Consider the following 19,064-nt stretch of genomic DNA (forward strand, 5'->3'; position numbering starts at 1 on the left):
TTCGTTCGGAAATGAGCCATGTGCCAGGTCCCCAAAAACCATGTCTTGAAGACTGGGTCTGAACGACCTTCTTGGATGGGCACCAATGACTGTGTTCTCAACACCTTTTAAGGATGCGCACCTCTCTTCGTACTCTTCTCGACTCCATCTCTGGACGATAACTCGGTCAAAAACGTGATGGCACACCGTTAACCTCGAAACGGGTCGGATCCCACGAACCGCCCTAACTCTTCGTCCCCGAGCACCAACCATATGACTCTACCAAGTGCATGGCCGTCTGAGCCTGCAGGACCAACAGCTGGCGCACCCGTTATCCCTCTCGCTGCCCAACCCGCCAGAAGACCAGCTGTCCCTATGCATAGGAGACGACCACATGCACGCGCAAGAGTCCTCGAAAATCCCATCATAGCGCATCGCCGACCAAGGCACTATCTGAGAGAATCTACCGCCCCAGTATTTGTTTCCTCTCCTAATGAAACACAACAGACAAGCCTCAGCCCTCTGGGTGCGAACGTCGTGCGATCTACATCCTCTGAATGGAAAACCCAGTGGCCATCCTTACCTGCCGCTAAACCCACTTGAAACGGACGACGAGCGAGTGAGAGCGGAACATGTATTGCGCAGGAGCGTCAGCTACACACCTCGACTATTACGTGCAGCGCAAAATCCGCGTGCCGCGGCCGCTGTACAGATGTAATTTTGGACCATGGAAAAGAAAGAAAAGTCTCCAACATGTCTGGAGGCACTCTATAACAAACGTTTTGAAAACAAGAAGAAGACGGCTACGTCTTCAGCAGTACCTTGCGAGATGGGAATATCTTCTATGCCAGATGGCCTGAGGTCCCAATACAAGCCACACTACGATGCAGCCTGCTCTTTGGACATGTGGTCGTCTGGAGCGGTGAAGGACCATCAGGGCAACTATTCGGAAGCATTTCCATCTAAATCCGTGTCTAATGCTGCGGAGGATGATGCAACGAGAGATCCACAGTTATGCGATCGATCCTTTGCTGGCGTGCGGGTAACTTCAGGCTGTTACACCGGAGCACCCTTTCCCTCATCCTCCTCCATTCAACTAGAGAGGACTCCCAAGAAAGTGCCAATGATCTGTGCTTCACGCTCGAGCATATTGTAGAAGCTAGTTGTACGAAGCACCAGGCCTTCGTAGAACGCCAGGCAACGAGAGCGCGACAGGCACCTTGACATTCTCGAGATTCTGGAGTTACAGACCAGCAATCTTATGCCCTGGCTGCGCCACGGAAGAGGAATGAACAGAAGCAGTGCGTGATTCCTCAACTACGAGCCATGTCGCATACATCGGGCGAAATTAGCAAGCCAACAGTCGAACTCCAGCAGATTATATTATCGTTTGCGAAAAGAATGCCCCCACCCTACCATAGTACAGATCCTCAATTGTTGTTTATTACATGATATATTCACTCTATTACTGGCCAGATCTTGTTGAATGCTAGCTAGATCTTGTTGAATAGCTAAATTTGGTTGTGGTAGACGTTAAAATAGGGTACCTAGCTGTTAGAATAGGCGTACCAACGCATTTAAACTAATAATAGAGTAGATATATGTTATACTTACTAAAAAGGGGGAGATATAACTAAAAAGGGAGGAGCTGTACCATGGTAGGGTGGGGGCATTCCTTTCGCAAAGCACCGATAAAGGGTATGCAGAATATGAGAGTCACACATGGCGGACCGGAGATATCTACGCTGTCAAGTCCATCTGCGACCAGATCGCCTACCTTCGTCGATGCGAACTCACAGGCAAAACAAATCAATACTGTTATGGCTCCAAGCTCGATGAATAAGAGCGTCCTCTTTGCTACAAAAACGCCATTCTTCGTTTCAGACGCGGAGAAGAACGGTGGCAAGCGGCCTGAACAAATATCGTCCTACAACGACCGTAAGAAAGCAGAGCCAACCGAGCCCGCCCGAGACACCAGGATATGCAAAAGTGAAGCAAACATGGTCACACACCCGCACATCGATTGCTCCATCGTACGACAAGCCGGAGCCGAAGAGGCAGAGCGGGCCCGCCGAACGCAGGAAATGCGAAAGCAGTTTTGCCTCGAGACGATATCCACCCCGGCTCCCTTTGACCCCAATACAAGTGAGAAGCAGACGGCTGAGGAGCGCAAGGATCTTGCTGCGGAGAAGAGATCACATTGCAACGTACAAAGACACAGGAGGGTTTCTTGCTCTCCCACCACCCTCAAGACGACTCCCACTGTCAAGGCTTCGCAAGGGCACGCCTTCGCCCCACAGGCATGAATTGTATTGCGGAGCCAGCATCCTCGATCACTCGGACATGCCTACCTTCCCACCGGCTCTCAGAGATGCATATTATCTACACGCAACGACGACGTCCGCCGCTCCCTTTTTAACCAACAATGATAACATGGGCCTCTCTTCTCTGACCTCTGCAAAGCTCCACATTGCCGACATAGTACACCCGAAACGCACTGACGACGACATTGAATTTCACGAGCCGCCTTCTCCACCTTCTTTGTGCTCCAATTCTCCCACCAACGATACCGACCTCCCCCTCTCTTCCTGGCTCCAACCAAGCTCCGACAGCGATTTCATTAAGTTGGTGCCAGTGAAGTCGAGGGCTTAAAGTGGGAGTTTATTGATGGCTAGTGGGCAGAATGTGTAAGGGGCTGTCGCGGATGCGTAGTTGGTGCAAGGAACGAGGAATAGTGACTGTGTGTTTTACGGTGTTTGTCACTTGATGTAGTATAGACACTCTTAGATACATTAGACGTCGAATTCATTACTCATACTGAGGCTATATGTACCTACTAGAGAGTCCATCATCCTCCATCGGGGTATATACCTGAAACGAGTGCATGCCAGCCCATATGCGTGGCTTCCTCATCAAAATGCAAGCAGAATCATGAATATGAATACCAAAACCGTGCTTCTAGTCAAACTTGACGATCGTAGCGATAGTGCTGTTATGCAGGCGCCTCATGCACCATCCGTCCTTCAGCCTCTACAGCCCCATACGGCCCCTGCTCTCCACAGCTCGTGACCCTATCCTGCGGCACCTTCTTATCTCTGCTGACTCTGCTCCATGCCTTCCAGTTCTTAGGTGGGTCTTCCGTCGTGGTAGTCCGCGGCTCTTCGCCGTAAACGTTGCATCCAATGAAGCCATCGGGGTTGTAATGCACTTCTGACATTCCAGGTGTGGGTGGCGGCCCCTCCCAGTCTTGGTGTTGTTGCGGCTGTTGGTTCAGTTGCGCCTCGCGCTTGCGGCGGCGGTCGCGCAGGAGGAGGAAGACGATGGCGAAGACAAGGGCGCCGATTATGACGAGGCCTCCTAGGACACCCCCGATGATGGCGGGGGTGTTGTTGGGTTTGCCATCACCTTTGGTTACTTGTTGGGGTGTTTCGCTTGGTGTGGGTGAGCTTGTTGATGATGTTGACGACGAGGACGATGTTGAAGTGTCACCGCTACCGGGAGCACTGTAACCGCTGTAGAGGAGTGGTATCTCGGTCGTAGTTGCTGTATCTGTGCACCCGTACTCGCTCATAGTCGTTGTGCGTCCGCCAGTCGTATATACGAAATTGAATTGGTAGCATTCGGGGTTTGCAGTGAGACTGCATTTCGCGATATAGTCGTTCTTGGAACAATCGCTATCACAGCTCTTTGACAATAGCGTTTTGGGTAGACATGTTGTTGCGAGCGTGCATGATCCTGCCGGCTCGAAGGGGTTACAGCATCCGTGATTGCCGTAGAATGTGTTGGTCGCGCAGACATGTTGAGATTGACGGCAGGTGTAGGCTGATGCTGTTGACTTCTTAGCATGTGCAACTTGAAAATTTGAGAAATTTGAATGTGTACTTTGCTTGCCGTCGAAGAATCCACAAGTTCCGCTCTGTTCGAAGACTTTCCACGGTTCATTGTCGCGTCTGAAGAGCTCGATCGCACCAAGGCGCGGTGCCTTTGTGGGGGCCGGGTTCCATCCATCAACTGCCGGCGCAACAAACGTAGGTTCTGGCACAGCAAAGATCGCAGCTTTCACGGCTCCTGGTGCCAAGATGGCGCACGATAAGGCGTATTTCCACATCTATCTCGCATTCCAGCTGAAAATTTATGTGTTGTAAACATCCAAAGTCAGGTCGCCATGGTGTGCACGGTGCGAGGTGGGGAATGGCTGGCGCGTACGCGAGGCTGTGGTAGATGATATGAAAGCGAAAACCGACACGAAGGCAAGGCGGGCACAGCTGTTTTAAGCACAGGAAGGCTGAGCGGCTCACCGTGCGCGAGCCCACGATAGTTGACGTCGCTTGCACGCTCATGGCGCCCTGCGCTGCCCTGTCGATCGAATGAGCACGATTGTGGCATGGTGGTGAGTCTAGGGTCATGCGGGTAAGCTTGAGCTACGTGTTGCTATGTCAGGCAAAGCGCAATGGTTGCGGTCAGCGAGGAACGAATGGGACGGAGGATAGCATTGCCTTCCTCCATCGTTCGCCGGCTTAGGCTAGAAAATTGCCGTGGGAGGCGCGTGGGTGCAAGGTTGAGGGTGGGCGAAGGAATGATGTGTTTGGAGGCCAGGCTGCGGCTGAGTGCATTGGGCTTAGCATCGCTGACCAGTCATGGGGATGGGGAGGTCTGGGGATGCACAAATATAGCTCTGGACTCGCTACTTTCTCGAGTGGTTGGGATCCCTTTGCAGGTGCATCGAAAGTTTCATATCGCGATATCATCCCTCCGTTTGATCGAGAAAAGAGGCTCTGGGCTAAGACGAGTCATTGGTGTTTCTCTTCTCTCGTGCAAGAAATTCGGTAGTATCTATGGCGGGAGGACATGATGGATGTGGGATCTGGGTCCGCGTCATCGGGCCTTAAAGATCGTATTGCAACGCGACGGCTACCCCTCATGAGTTGAAGTTATACGAGGCCATTCGGTCTAGTCAACTTGCAGCTGGCTTGGTTTTCTTGGACCGTCCGTAAATTCGATTTAAGGAAAAAGCATAGACTCGGGATGTCCTCAGCTGCGACTTTCGATCATCTTCCTGCTGTGCAAGCTTTCAATCCGAACGAGTTGCGGTCCTTATCATTGTCGCTGCGACAACGCCGCGACAATACTTTTAGCAATATCGGTGATGGTGCCGTCAACCTAAAGGGTCAGTGTTTATGCAGCCTGTGAGTGATGGATGGGGGCCAGAAGTTGATAAGTGATAGTTATGCATCGATAAAAATACAGTGCATCTGCAAACAACCAGCTCTTTTTACAGGTACATCCTATAGAGGTATTTCCACCAAAACGCCGTTTCGAAAGAAAAAATTGTAGACTCCTCCCATGCATGCACGATGAGTGCTATTTTTCTGCGTCGCACTATGCGACATACATATGATATACAAGTCCTCAAGACATAGCGTTCGACTCCAAGGCAGATCTAGTTCCGCTTGTGAGGCCCGACGATGTTGGGATACATGCGTGAGAGGTGGTAGTTGATGTTGTTTTTCTTCGGGTTGGTGTCGCGCTGTCCGGTTGTTAGCCCACGTCCACAGCACGAGACAGGCCAACTTACTGGTGCATCCATGCACTGCCGTAGTCTCTGTTCGAGCTGCGCACAGCCTTGGGCAGCTGCTGCTTGTCCTGACGATGCCCAGCATCCTAATATATAGTCAGCAAGACTATCCCGCATCCCTCTGCTATCCTCCTGCCCGAGTCCACCGCATCCTCCTCTGCCATTGGGCCTGATTGCGCTAAGCTGCCGCAATGTGGCTACGTACCCAGAACTGAAGACATGAGGCCTAGGCAAGGGTTTGTCTCGGGCTTGTTCGGTCGTCTAACGCGGAGCTTTGGGAGAGGCGGCAGCGGGCGGTGGGTGACCGACTGAACAGTCGCATTTTGCGGTTTCGGAACCATCGTGGGTTGCGAATCAAGAATTTACGGATGTACTGTCGCAATGGAACGGGCAGTACTGGGCGTGGAAGATCTCGAGATGTTGAAGTGTGGTGTTGCGCCGAAAACCTTGGGGTGTCCCCGCGCCAAAGCGGCTTAGTGCAGGAGCGATCCCTGCTAGCTTGCCCGTGGTGTTGTTTGTTATTGCTCTCGAGCTCTCGTTGCCTGCCAACGCAACCCATGACCGCGCGCACACGACATTGCAACCGTCACGACGTGTTAATTGTATGTTTCTGCACGGCGTTTTCTTTGCGCGGTTTCACTTCTCATTGCTATAATTCTTTCACAAAAGCATAACGAAATGGCCTCGATGGCCGCCTCCCCGCGCAAGGACGCGCATGCCTTTGATCAGACTTGGGACGCATCCGACACCGCCTACCTTGACCCGACGTCGCTACCCATACAAAGACTCCCTCGAGCATGGGATCGCAAGCAGGAAGTCAGAATCGACGGCAACGGGAAGAACAGGAAGAAGAAGGAAATATGGCGAAAATATGGCACAAGATCGCGCACATGCGATGCAGCTACGAACGAGGACCCAGAAGACGATGTACGGGCGAGACCTGTCAAGAGATTGCAGCGCATGAGCCCCAAGGCTATAGAGAGGTCGGCAGCTTCGCGTTTTGGCACAACGCACGCTTTTAAAGCAACGCGCTGGGACCGCCGCAAAAGTGTACTACCAAGTAGGTAGCTCATTATATGTCCGAGCTGTAAACTGATCGAGTACGTAGGGAAGAAATCCGTAGGAGTGGAAGCCGCATTGGAAGAGGAAGAGGAAGAGGAAGAGGAGCAAGACACAACGACAACGGATGTTGGCGACAACAGCTTCTCGGAAATTAGCTTTGGCAATGTGAGGGCAGCGACACAAGAGGTAGCACTGTTGCCCGAGGGCGAAGATCGGAGAGCAACATTTACTTTCCTCTTCAACGAGAACGGCGATGTGGCAGATCGAGAGGCCGCGGACGATGCTCCGGCTCCCACTCCGCCTAGAGCTCTCACCCACGCCGAGCCCATGGAACAAGACGCGATTATCACGCGAGGCTTTCAAATTTCTCACAAGACTCCTACCGAAGGATTGATGTCCATCCAACCCCTGAGCTACCCCGAGCTACCTTCTATGCCTGCCTCTGAAGATGACGCCGTCGATGCGAACGACCAAAACCATATGGCGAAAGAAGTGCCAGAACGACATGTTAACGAGGACTCTGTCTCAGCGCAAACTGGAGATGACATAATGGATGAGGACACGGCTTTGGAGACGGAGTCTTCGGCTCAACATGTCATGGAAGCAGACATCGAGGCTGCTGCCGAAGGCGTTGCGTGTTCGGCGCTTCCACAGGACTCAGACGTCGAAAAGCCGGCTGACCGTGATGATGGTTCCTTAGAACGCGAACAAGCTGTAACTGTATCGCCTCAGGAGGTGCAAGACCATTTCGCGAATTTCGAGCTCGAAGACCGAGATGAAAACCCGGACGAGAACTTCACAGAAGCGTCCTTGCAATTCAACATACAGCAAGACATGCAGATGATGGAGACGCCTTCTTCAGACAACGACAAGTCTGCCCCCAACACGGACATGGCGGAAGTCGCCGAGGCGATTGCAACTCAGGAGAAGCTGCCGTCTGAGCTCCCATTAGCGATAGACGATGCCTTGGACGATATCACCTCAGGACTGACCCTTGGACCAGCACCTTCATCACGGGAACCGACGCCACGGAAGCTGCGATCGCCCTCACCGCCTCCGCGTACTGCGAGCGGACCGGACGACGCGACGATGACTTTCGCTTTCGATGACGATACGGCGTTGTTGAAGGATTTCCTTTGTCGAGCAGCAGCCAGCAAGGCGAACAAGGCTGAGAACATGACGCGACGCGAATCTCTACAAAATCGTCGCGACTCTGATGTCGTACGGCATGCTCTCGCATCGCCTCGCAAGGCACTTGAAGATAAGGACCCGAACTCTCCTTCAAAGTATGACAATGAGACGACATCGAATCTTTCTCAGACACTTACGCTCGACATGGAGTCAACCGCCCCATTGTCTCCCGGTAAGGTTCAAAAGACAGCAGAGACAGATGATGTTGACGATCCCAAAGCGGAACGCACGTCGAGACGCTCATCACGAGCACGCAATTCACGTCTCCCTGCGCCTTCATCGCTCCCAACGGGTCCACCAAAGATATCTGTCAAACGTGACGGCGGCGACCCAGTCGTCCTCAAGAAGACCGACGCGCAAGAGCTAAGCTTACTCACTCGGGTCAATACGCGCAAGAACAAGCAAAACGCTGTCGCCGTCAACGTTCGCCTTTTGAAGCTCTCAAACGATGCTCGATCTACAGAAGTCGCCAGCACCCCCGAATTGTCAGAGAGAGTGGTCCAAGTGCCTGGGAAGAAGTACGTCCGCTGGGACTCCCAGCTTGCGTACTTTCAAGAAAGAATTCAGGCTATCGCTGACGCACTTGCGGATGCAGAGTCTCTCGCTACGCCCGACGAGCTCAGCACGGCACCTCCAGCCGCGAAGCCAACCCGAGTGAAGGTAGTGCCGAAGGTGAACAAGGACGCGACGCCCAGGGTACGCAAGGTCAAGAATCTGGGCTCCAAAAACGGGACGCCTGGAAAGGGGTTGTTCACTCCGGCGTCGTTGCTTCCAGATACGATGCTGGCCGACAAAGAAGAGTTGGAGGAGAAGCAGCGGGTACCCAAGCCGAAGACCAGCAGAATCAGAAAGACGTCGATGGCGGGTACAGATACGGCCTCCGCGCCCGCATGGGTAGAGTCGAAACTCCCCGTGCTGGAGGTCGCACCTGTCGGTATCGACCCTACTAAAGCCTCTTCAAAAGAACGCAAGAGCAGACTGGCGACGCCGAGGAAAGTCAAGCTACCTCAGCTTTCATCTACGGCAGCAGGAGATGGAAAGGAGAACCAAGGGAAGGGTATTGCGGCGGCTACGCCTAAGAAGGGCATCCCCATGCCGTCTGTGGTTGTGGCTCCGAAGATCGAGATGCCTGCGGTCGCAACGGGCTTGCCACGCAGGAGAGCGAGGAAGGTGTAGGCTCCGTTGTTTGGGCGATTTCATGATTCTCACGAGGGAGTTTTATACCAATCATTTTGCATTGCAGCGCTCCAGCAGAAATTTTTGGGTTGCATAGGCGTTGTGTACTGCATGGTTTTGAGGTGTTTGGCATGGCTGGGTCTGATACTATTGTTTCGGTTAATAAATGCCCCTCAAAGGCTTTGTATACCAAGTACGCATAGCGTGATAGCTTGTGATTCCAATTTGCGTTGACAGCTCGCTTACATTATGCTACATTCTACCCGGCATCTACTTGAGACGCTTCTCCGCCGCCTTCCAGTTGATGACATCCCAAATAGCCTTGAAGTACTCGGCCTTACGGTTCTGGTACTGCAGGTAGTACGCGTGCTCCCAGGCATCCACGCCCAAGATGGGGCGGAACTGACCAACAACCGGGTCCTGGTTCGCATACGTCTTAATCCCCACCTTGCCCGTCTGCGTATCCTGGACCAACCACGCCCATCCGCTACCCTGAATGCCCGCAAGCGCAGTGTTGAATTTCTCCTTGAACGCATCAAGGCTGCCATAAGAGTCGTTGATGGCCGAGGCGAGGGCGCCGGTTGGGGGCTCGCCGCCGCCCTGGGACGTGGGCGCGAGGTTCTCCCAGAAGAGGGTGTGGTTGATGTGGCCGCCGCCGTGGAAGTTGATGAGGGGTTGGAGAGCGATCTGGGCGGCGATGTCGTTCTTCTGCTTGGCTTCGGCGATCTGCTCGCTGAAGTTGTTGAAGGAGGTTACGTAGGTGTTGTGGTGATTCTTGTGGTGGAGCTCCATGATCTTGCCGCTGATGGCGGGCTCGAGGGCACCGTAGTCATCTGAGTCAGAGTATTAGCTTGGCTTGCGAGCGATTGAGGGACAAGACGTACACGGCAGATCCGGCAGCGTAGCCTTTCCGCGCACGAAGGTGGTGCCAGCGATGCCAGCGCGGGCGGGTGTGGAAGGAACTGCGGCGCGCAGGGCCGAGCGGACGGCGGTGGTGCGGAGGAGTGTCGAGTTCATCTTGTAAAGTCAATTGATCGATGGCAGGTTGTCAATTGAGGCGATGGAGGAACGGAGTGTGTCTGCGACGTTGAAGAAGAGCTCGGGTGGAGCTCTGGCCTCATCCGCTAAGATAATCACAACACTTTCGTCATTGTGAGAGCCCGAGCTCCCGAAGGTTCGCGCACGTGCGCCAGCCAATCACACAGCAGTCGCGCACGAGAAACGCAACGCGCACGTGGAAGCCTATCAGAGAGTTGCTATTGTCACCTCGGGAGTAGTTAATCGGACGATGCACTCGGTGGAGCGTTAAGAGTCTGGTATATCGACGATGGATGGTGGCTGCCCCTGCTGGCGCCCCGCAGTCCGGTAAGCGGGCGCGGACCCTCGACTACACCACGTCAGACGTCAGTTTGTCTGTCTCGTGCCTTGTTGGCTTTGCTTCACGAACCGTTGTGCCTGTGCATGCGTACTCACGCCATGTAACCTGATCCTTACATGGCTCAGATACGGATCGACAAACACTTTCAAGCATTGACGTGCTACTAATACAGGCTCTCGAATATTCTACCTTCTTCCTTCGTTCAAGTGTACCCCGCAATGGCTTACAGAAATTCCTGGAATTCTGCCCCAGGCGCAAGTGTCCACCTACCCAACGGCCAGAATCTTAGCATAACGCCTGTATTCGGTGGATTGTTCTTCAAGAGCAACGATCTAACAAACCACCATTCACCGTTTCCACCTGGCTGGACAGTCGTCTTGAACACCGAGGACGAAGACCCTGGCGAGGACGAGCAGAACGATGACAGCCCTGACGACGACACGCGCGCAATCCCAAGACGGGTACACCGATACAAGAAGCCTACGTTGCACAAGGACCATCTTTACATCTCGTCGATATCAAATCCCTCGAGTAGCGAATTCAAACCCCCTACGTCCCCGACGCGCCAAATGGCAATGATGCTGTGGGCAACCTTGTACTGGTACTTCCATCAGCCAGAACCGAGCCTACATGTTACGACGAAGGAATCAATAAATACACCTGAACCAGGAAGGCCAGAGGGCGAATGGCGCATCAACATTAATAGAGAGGGCATCTTCAAGGGTAAAGTCGTGCTCCCCAAGCTCGAGCGTATGGGCCTCATAGCAAGCGAAGATAGCAGTGTAGGCCTCCCGCAAGAGGAGGGTAGCCCCGAGGGATGGACACGCATGTTCGTCAGCCGCCGGTCGTTCTGGCAGCTAGATCCCCGCATCTACCTCTTCACGCTCTCGCCTATGGCACAATCGCCCTTCCCAACTGGCTCGCCCTATCCATCACGGCCCGGGAGTCCCGTCCTCGGCGCAGACGGCGAAAGAAAAGAAGTCCAGCTCGAGGCCGTCTCTCAAGGCCTTTGGTCACCCTCAGGCGCAGGCTCAGGCCCTTTCCATTCGACGTCCCATCTACCAACGTACTACCCGCCACCACCACCACAATACGTCTTCACAGACAACGTACGTCATCCGATAAGGCCGAAACCCCCTAGGCAGGGTGAGATTTTCTACACTCGATACATACCCAGCGTAGCGCAGTACCTCTCCTTCCGTGTCGCCTCGGTATCCAACAAAGCACTGAGACATCGCGGACCAGTTGCGAGTCACACACCGACACCGCATCGTAGCACTCCCCTCCCTGTATCCGACTCCCACCTCCCCACGGTTTCCTCCCTGAACCTCAACCTCTCCGACCCAGAGTACCTCCACAAGTGGATGAACGACCCACGCGTATCCTACTTCTGGGGTGAATCGGGACGAGAAGAGCACCAACTAAAGTTCCTCCAAGCCGGTCTCAATTCGAAACATTCCTTCCCTGTAATCGGATGCTGGGACGGCCGGCCGTTTGGCTACTTCGAGATATACTGGGTCAAAGAGGACAGGCTGGGGCGCTACCTGGAGAACGTGGGAAATTACGACCGGGGGATTCATTGCCTCGTTGGGGAGCAGGAGTTCCGGGGGCCGCAGCGGGTGAGGGTGTGGTTGAGTGCATTGGTGCATTTTTGCTTTTTGGCGGATTTGCGGACCGAGAGTGTGGTGTTGGAGCCAAGGGTTGATAATGAGAAGTGAGTAAACGCGGCCATCTGATGTATGGAAACGGAGTGCTAATCAAAGAAAGGCTTGCACAATATCTGATGGATGTGGGCTTCTATAAGGAAAGAGAGATTAGCTTCCCGCATAAGCAGAGCAATCTGATGAAGATCAAGAGGGACGCTTGGGAGGGGCCGTACCTCTAGGAGACTGCGGTGTCTGAGAGCACAATATTCGGGGGTATGCTCAATCCGGTATAAGGGATCGACTTGTCAAGGCCGCCATGGGCTGCACGATAGGGTTTGGAGACATGTCAGGGTCGGCACGAGAAGACGATTCGTCTAGCTCAAAGTGAGCCGAGTCCTGGAGCGACGAACGCTCATCACACGGCTGCAGATGTTCTCCAATCATCACGAACGTTTTGTGCGTTGAGATAGGTCATGGCTTGTTTGACTAAATCGTCAACGCTCGAAGCGAAGATGAACGCGTTTCGATCCACCCATCCCATGCTATCGAAAGCGAACCAATGTACAATCCAATCCGAAACCAGCTCAATTACAAGGCACAAAATGGTATAAAGGTCATAATCGTCGTCATCTTATCAACAACTGCGCAAGGTCACCTTCCCCACCCCTCCTCTCCGGATAAGTATGTATAATGTTAGAAGATAATCACCACGCATCCCCAAAAATCTCCTTGGGACTCTGCACCAAATCCCCCCGGTCAGCCTGCTTCCGCCCATCCCACTTCTTCGCCATCTTGCGCTCCTTCTTCGTCACCAGATGCGGCGTCACGGGCGTCACGGGTGTAAAGGGCATATACGGACTGTACGGGGTGTACGGCACGCCTGTCTTGGGCGTGTTCATGCCCAGATGCTCGGCGCGCCTGTTAAGCACTGTCGTGCGCAGCGAGGGCGACTTGAGTGGCTCCGCATAGCCGCGTAGGGGAAGCTCGTTTTGCGATGATGTTGCGGATTTGGAGAGTGTGAGGGTGGGGTTTGGTCCCCTAGTAGTGGGTGAAGGTGCGTTAGAAGAGTTGTGGCGCTGTGGCGCGGGGCGCGGAAGGGGTTGTACGGTGTCGAGGTGTTCGTAGGCTTCCTCGAGGTCGGCGGGTGTGGTGGGAGAGTTTTGCTGTGTTGGGGGTGAGGGTGGTGCGCCGGGGTTGTGGTAGTAGCGTGGGGAGAGGGGAGTGCGTTCTTCGTCGCCGGATTCGCCAGGGTATTTCTGGATGGGGCCTGAGATCCGGAGGTTCTTGAGGTTGAAGCCGCGCTTGCTGGACGAAGTCGACTTCTTAGAAAGCACGCTTCGCTGTGAGGTGGGACGTTCGCGTGGTAAAGGAGCGGTAGGCGGGCCATTCGAATAGCCTGGGGGGTAGATTGCCTTCACAGGTGAGGAGGGGTTTGAGTGCGATGTCATGTTGGTGTTTATCGCTGAGGGGCGACGAGGAGAGTGTGCTTGCGGCTCGTTGGAGTCGAGACTGGCTTGCGAGGCAATCGACTTCTTCCTGTCGTGGTCCATGACGGCGGCATATAGACGCTCCATCTCAGCCTGTGCGCGTGCCTTATTCTCGTCGATGATCCTTTGGTCGAACGAGCCCGGGCTGTGTATCACGGGACTTATCGCGATGGGGCTTTCAGGGACATCTCCATTTTCGATATCCTTCTCCTTCCTGAAGATCTTTCGCCAGCTAGACACGCTCCTCGCAGAGCCAATGGGCGAGGTAGGGCTCCGGAGGGAAGGGCGCTTGGTGACGAGCTCCAGCTCGAGCGTCTTGGGCGAGTTCTCTGTTCTCCTCCTCATTTTTCTACCGACGGTGACAAGTAGTATACCCCAGATGAGAACAGTGACGGCGTAGGCACCGACTATGCCGCAGATCTGCGCAGGTAGTAGATTTCTGTCTCTAGTAGCGTTTGCCGAAGCTGGGGGTCCGTCCTGTGGCGAAGGCGCAGGGTCGCGATAGTTGTCAAGAAAGTCGTAAGGAGCGGCGTGTACAAAGTCAACAAGCAGAAGCAGAAGTGCAGGCGGGAGAAAAGCCCGCCGCATCGTCGTTTTAACTCCTGTCCCAGCCCTGAGAGTCGACCCTTAAGGCGGGTGAGGGGAGGGTGAGGTGTGCCGCAAATGTGCTGATCTGCGACACACAAGAGGGGCCGGGTGAAATGCAGAGTGTAACAGCTTTTGACATGGTGCCTGCTAAGGTGTGCGGACGGCTGTATGTATATCTCCTCTATGGGTGGATGGGTCGCTGCGAGGGGAGGGGTGTGATGGCTGGGGACGCGAGGTTCTGGCGCTGATTGGACGAGTGTTTGGTTGCGCGACCATTCACTGCACCCTTGTAAGCGCCGGGCGGGGACAGCTCATGCGCGTCGAACCCACCGAGGAACAAGGTCTGAATTGGCGAGCCGTCTGGCCACGCGGTCGGTGCCCAGCTGCCATTGAAAGACTTCCGAGACGCAGGATAGCGACGTGGAGCGCAGCAATTGCGCTGTCAAGATGGGAGAAACACAGTGTTTCCGCCCACGAAACGCTCTCCCGCCAGAAACAAGACGCCAAGACGGGGGACCGTGTCGGACGCATGATTCGCCACAAGCGCATCTACGCGAGCCAGCCGAGACAGCACAGAGCGGAACTTGCCCCTCCCTTCCTTTCTTATGCGAACGGAACCCTGCAGCTTTCTCCCCACGATCCTACTCGTCGGTGCCGTGTTTCCTCTGGCGCCGCCATTGCCAATCAAGCCTCCATCCCCAAGCCACCAGCCCTTGCACGGCACCTGAGAGGATGCTCGGACGTGATTATGCTGACTCGGGCTTCCAGGCCGCCTGCGTTGTCGGGCCTCCGGTCGCAATCTAGGGTGAGGCTCGTCACACCTGGCAAGTCACGTTAAGAGCAGACAGTACCAAAGTATGCTGCAGGTTCATGCACCGTGTGGGGGCCCACTAATGCATGGATCATCACGGGCACGCTATCGCCAGTGGCTAGATGGGCATAGTCTTGAAGTAGCCTCGGCGGAAGGCGCTGGCAGAGAGTCAATATTGGTTGATGATGGAGACGGGTCCGTGTGCCTGACCTGTGGACTGTCGAGTCGGAACGAATGATATAGGTAGCATGCTGCGAAGGGTGACGGACCTTGCGAGAACTGACTCGTTGCGTCAATCGTGACTGAGGAGCATGTGCTTGCTGAGCAATGTCAATTTGGCTATGTGTGAGAGGAACATGGAGACGACGAGTAGCCAATGCTGTGATCCCTGCACCCTCCTGCTTGTCCCAACGAGGATTCCATTGAACCTTGCGAGAACATCTGCACTCCATTCGCAATGTCCTTTGTTGCTTCCTTATTCCCCTTTTGGCTTATTGACATTGTCGAGGATCCTTCCGTCCAGGGCCATGCCAAGTGATCATGAGAAGATAATGTCGCTGCAATCTCTCACATGCGATTGGAATAGACCACAGTTGAAGACTCCAGAATTCGTGAGATGGCCCAATAGCTTTTGGAACATTACTACAACGCTATACGTTACGCTCCAAGGTGCTCTAGCATTACCGTGATCCCTAGTACACATGCCCATTACCGTTCCATACCATATGCGTACCATGTAGAAGCGCCACGCGATGCTATGCCCATGTCAAAAATCAAAACGCTAAATGCAGCGACCATACCAAAGTCAAACAAGAAAAAGTATCAGTGCATAACCGCGGACCTCCACCGATCAATAGCATCCCTCTGCCTAGGATCCATAGGTGGCTCCATCATGATAGTCCCCATGTTCGGCGGCATGCCCATCCCCGGCTGCATTACCCCCATGTTCATCCCACCCATGGACATGCTCGGGAGGTTGATCATGGACGACTGCCTCATACCGGGCATGCCCATTGGGCCAACTTGCGGATAGCCCATGCCTTGCATGCCGTTCATAGGCACACCCATCATGTTCATCTGCATGCCCATCATCTGCTGCGGCATCATCCCATACCCGTTCATACCCATCATCGGCTGCTGCGGTGGCGCCTGCGGGAAGTACGAGTTGCGCTGCCCGCCAGCGCCGAGCAGATTCACTGAGGACATAGAAGGGTTCATCATGGGAATACCAGACAGTGCGGGCGCGGTCATGGGCGTTGCGACTCCAGCGCCTGCCATCCTGTCCTTGTAAGCCTGAATCTTTGCGCCGAGGGGCTGGTCCTCGGATGCTCTGCCAACGCCTTCGCCAAGTAGTGGCTGCTCGAGGTTGTACGTGGAGCTACGCTGATTCATGTCCATTCGAGAGACGCGGCGACGCTCCTGCTTAACTGCGTTTTGGTGAAGCAGGCTGCCCTGCGGGAGAGAAGAGAGGAGTTGCTCGTCTGAGACCTTGCGCGCCGAGTTGTTCGGATCGATGGGGTGCGCGCCGAGTACGTCAGCCATAGACATCGAGGCTCGGAGAGGAGGGCGAGTGCCGTGTGGATTGGCGTCACCTCTTGCGAGGGCTTCGGCTTGCAGACGCGCTCGTCGTTGACCCAATGTCTCTTCTTCACCGTCGTTCGCGGGAGATGCGGCGGTTTTTGGCTTCTCCTCTTCACCAAAGCCGAACTGGCTCATCAACTCGGTGGCAAAATCGTTGCTCACGGTACTCTTTCGTACGTCGACAACAGCCTCATCGAGAGCTTGTTGATCCTTCATGCGGCGTATGCGCTGTGCAAGAGTCTCGCCTTCATCCTCTTCCGATTCTGGCTGAGGCGTTGTGGAAGTTGGCACGGCAAGATGCTGTTGGCTGGGTCCGTTGAGCTCTGTGAATGTCGTGTTACGTTTCGCTGGATCCATGAGCTTTGTGTTTCTGTTGTTGCCAAAAAGCCGAGTACGCCGCTGGTTGAGAGGCTCGGCGTTTTCTATCTCACGCTGTGCCATCAAGCCTAGCGGTCGGTCCCAATCGTCTTTTGCAGGTGCACCATGACGTTTATTGACGAGGCCCTCACGTCCTGGATACAACATTCCGAGAGGAACATCGTCGTCCGAATCTGCGTCTTCGTCCGCCGGAGCTTGCGCCTCCCAAGCCAGGTTAACCTTCTTTTTCAGTCGCTTCTTTTTCTCAATCTCGGCAACGGCGTCAAGCTCTAGCAAAGTAGCGTGCATGCCGTTCGGAAAAGCTGTCGCCGCTGTGAGATTACGTGTCTTTTGTTGAGCTTTGCGCATTTGAAGCTCAGCAAGTAGGGTCGTCGGTGCAACAAAGAACTGCTCTTCCGGTTCTTCTTCTCCTTCTTCCCCATCTTCGTCATCCACGGCGTGTTCATGATCACCATCGACAGAGTGTACCGCATGTTCATCCTCCGGGTCTGGTCCTCTAGCATCAGGGTCGTGGTTCTCAAGCTCGTCGCCCAAACTCATTCGACTCTCTGTAGCACGCACGGTCAGTAGATTGAGATCCGCTGAACTATTGTGTTTCTTAAGTTTGTTCAGGGCATCGCCACTCGAGTTCCGCCGCGTGTCTAGCAGATTCAAAGAACTTCGACTCTTGCGTGACTCAAGCTTGTCAAGCTCGTTCGCTTTCGAGCCTGTCCGTTTGTGCTTTCTCTTTTCCTGCCCGTAGATCTCGTCTCCCACATGCCCTGCATATGGATGATCTGTGAAAGCGGATACTGGAGCGTGCGCAGACGCTTCAAGTATATTGTTCAGCGTATCCTGGGCAGATTCGCCTTTCACTTCGAACTCTTGTGCGGGTGCAGGTGCATCAAAGTAGGCGCTCGCCCTGAGCTGAGGTGGCATATTAGCTAAGTTCTTACTTTTCCTGTTCGTCTTGGGTGATGTGGGTGATGCACCCATCTCAGAAAGCCACGGGGCAGACTTTCGGTTCTCACTTTGCATCGACTCTAAGAGTTGGGTGCGTCGCCTGGCTTGTACATTCGCGTTCGGAACTTTAGATAACCGTTGAGGTAGATTGAGCATTCGCGGAACAGGTGCCGGGTAATAAACCATGTTATTATCAGGGGGTGGTGCCCCTTGAGGCGGAGGCGACGGTGCTGACTTCAGCATAGATGAATCTCGACTCCCATTGCCCTGAGAAGGTAAAGGCTCCTCTTCAGGTACGGTATCCGGACAGTGTGTACCATCAAAGTCCTGCCATAATGTACGCAGTTTATGGGTGGTATCCGTCGAAGCTGCCGTAGGAGGTCGATCGGGAAGGTCTGGGTGTTCGTAGTATGAAGCTCCCGGCTCAGTCTGTTGCTGTTCGTAGGTATCAGCGAGGATGACGCTATTACGGAGCTCTTGCTTGAGTTCCTGTGCCATTTCGTTGTACTGTCGTGTGAAGGACGAGACGGAACGGGGTCGTGTGAGCGGCGGTGATTGTTCGCGGTGCGATGCACTGTACTGCGATTCGCTGTCGTGTCGCTGCAGAGGCGGCGAGCCTGGATGTTCTTCGATTTTTTCCATCGTCTCCTCTTCCTCGTCCACTCGCATGATCTGGTCTAGTCGGGAGGCTTTCGAGTTGGATCGCTGGCGCTGCAGTGCTGTGGGTTGCGAGGTGCTGGAATGCAGCGATCCCGTAGGAGAAGCTAGGTAACCTCCGGGTGAATATCCACCCCAACGCGCTGCACCGTTCAGGTCCACGATCGAGTTGGTGAAAGAGCTGGTGGAGGCACCGCGGCTCCTCGTATCAACGTGTCGTATGGGCTCCTCAGCCACAGAGGCGGATAGGAGGGATGATCGGCGGCTATCGGACAATTTCTGCTCGAGCTGCAATTTCCGTATCTCTTCCCCAAGGTCAGAGCCCTTTTCACTCATACGTTCCGCGTGCTCCTCTAGGCGTTCGATGTTTCCAATGTAGGCCCCCTGGAGTGACTGCAGGTCGGGCGTCGGATGCTGGAGATCTGGCGAGGTGCTGCTATCAGCGGCGCGAGATGGATGCGCCAGCGCGGACGGGGAGGTGGCCATGGCTTTTCCAATAGGCGGAAACCCGCCCAATGTGTACAGTGTCGCGTGAAAGGGGAATGTTGATGCTCAATAGTAACATTGATATGATCCAAGAATAGGATGGCTATCAAGTTGCTAGGGTCCCCGG

At 54.3% G+C, this 19,064-nt stretch overlaps 8 protein-coding genes across 8 annotated transcripts; 3 read left to right on the forward strand and 5 right to left on the reverse strand.

The window, feature by feature from the left end:
* Positions 1 to 1,688: 1,688 nt before the first annotated feature.
* Positions 1,689 to 2,285, forward strand: N0V89_001162 (uncharacterized protein; the record flags this gene model as incomplete). Its single annotated transcript, XM_056209976.1, has 1 exon — positions 1,689 to 2,285. One exon carries the CDS (start codon positions 1,689 to 1,691, stop codon positions 2,283 to 2,285), a length of 597 nt encoding a protein of 198 aa, XP_056076798.1.
* Positions 2,286 to 2,971: 686 nt separating this feature from the next.
* Positions 2,972 to 3,550, reverse strand: N0V89_001163 (uncharacterized protein; the record flags this gene model as incomplete). The annotated part of the gene is made up of 1 exon (XM_056209977.1): positions 2,972 to 3,550. One exon carries the CDS (start codon positions 3,548 to 3,550, stop codon positions 2,972 to 2,974), a length of 579 nt encoding a protein of 192 aa, XP_056076799.1.
* Positions 3,551 to 5,419: 1,869 nt separating this feature from the next.
* MRP10 (40S ribosomal protein mrp10) lies at positions 5,420 to 5,895 on the reverse strand (the record flags this gene model as incomplete). The annotated part of the gene is made up of 3 exons (XM_056209978.1): positions 5,420 to 5,506; positions 5,555 to 5,640; positions 5,760 to 5,895. The coding sequence occupies 3 exons, from the start codon at positions 5,893 to 5,895 to the stop codon at positions 5,420 to 5,422; spliced, it is 309 nt and encodes a 102-aa protein (XP_056076800.1).
* Positions 5,896 to 6,232: 337 nt separating this feature from the next.
* N0V89_001165 (uncharacterized protein) lies at positions 6,233 to 8,983 on the forward strand (the record flags this gene model as incomplete). The annotated part of the gene is made up of 2 exons (XM_056209979.1): positions 6,233 to 6,481; positions 6,623 to 8,983. The coding sequence occupies 2 exons, from the start codon at positions 6,233 to 6,235 to the stop codon at positions 8,981 to 8,983; spliced, it is 2,610 nt and encodes an 869-aa protein (XP_056076801.1).
* A 270-nt stretch (positions 8,984 to 9,253) lies between these two features.
* SOD2_1 (Superoxide dismutase [Mn], mitochondrial) lies at positions 9,254 to 10,000 on the reverse strand (the record flags this gene model as incomplete). The annotated part of the gene is made up of 2 exons (XM_056209980.1): positions 9,254 to 9,816; positions 9,868 to 10,000. The coding sequence occupies 2 exons, from the start codon at positions 9,998 to 10,000 to the stop codon at positions 9,254 to 9,256; spliced, it is 696 nt and encodes a 231-aa protein (XP_056076802.1).
* Positions 10,001 to 10,579: 579 nt separating this feature from the next.
* Positions 10,580 to 12,246, forward strand: N0V89_001167 (uncharacterized protein; the record flags this gene model as incomplete). Its single annotated transcript, XM_056209981.1, has 2 exons — positions 10,580 to 12,075; positions 12,129 to 12,246. The coding sequence occupies 2 exons, from the start codon at positions 10,580 to 10,582 to the stop codon at positions 12,244 to 12,246; spliced, it is 1,614 nt and encodes a 537-aa protein (XP_056076803.1).
* A 465-nt stretch (positions 12,247 to 12,711) lies between these two features.
* N0V89_001168 (uncharacterized protein) lies at positions 12,712 to 14,082 on the reverse strand (the record flags this gene model as incomplete). The annotated part of the gene is made up of 1 exon (XM_056209982.1): positions 12,712 to 14,082. One exon carries the CDS (start codon positions 14,080 to 14,082, stop codon positions 12,712 to 12,714), a length of 1,371 nt encoding a protein of 456 aa, XP_056076804.1.
* Positions 14,083 to 15,715: 1,633 nt separating this feature from the next.
* N0V89_001169 (uncharacterized protein) lies at positions 15,716 to 18,937 on the reverse strand (the record flags this gene model as incomplete). The annotated part of the gene is made up of 1 exon (XM_056209983.1): positions 15,716 to 18,937. One exon carries the CDS (start codon positions 18,935 to 18,937, stop codon positions 15,716 to 15,718), a length of 3,222 nt encoding a protein of 1,073 aa, XP_056076805.1.
* Positions 18,938 to 19,064: the final 127 nt, after the last annotated feature.

Source organism: Didymosphaeria variabile, assembly GCF_027946475.1.
Source record: "Didymosphaeria variabile strain IMI 356815 chromosome Unknown scaffold_1, whole genome shotgun sequence".
NCBI lineage: Eukaryota > Fungi > Ascomycota > Dothideomycetes > Pleosporales > Didymosphaeriaceae > Didymosphaeria > Didymosphaeria variabile.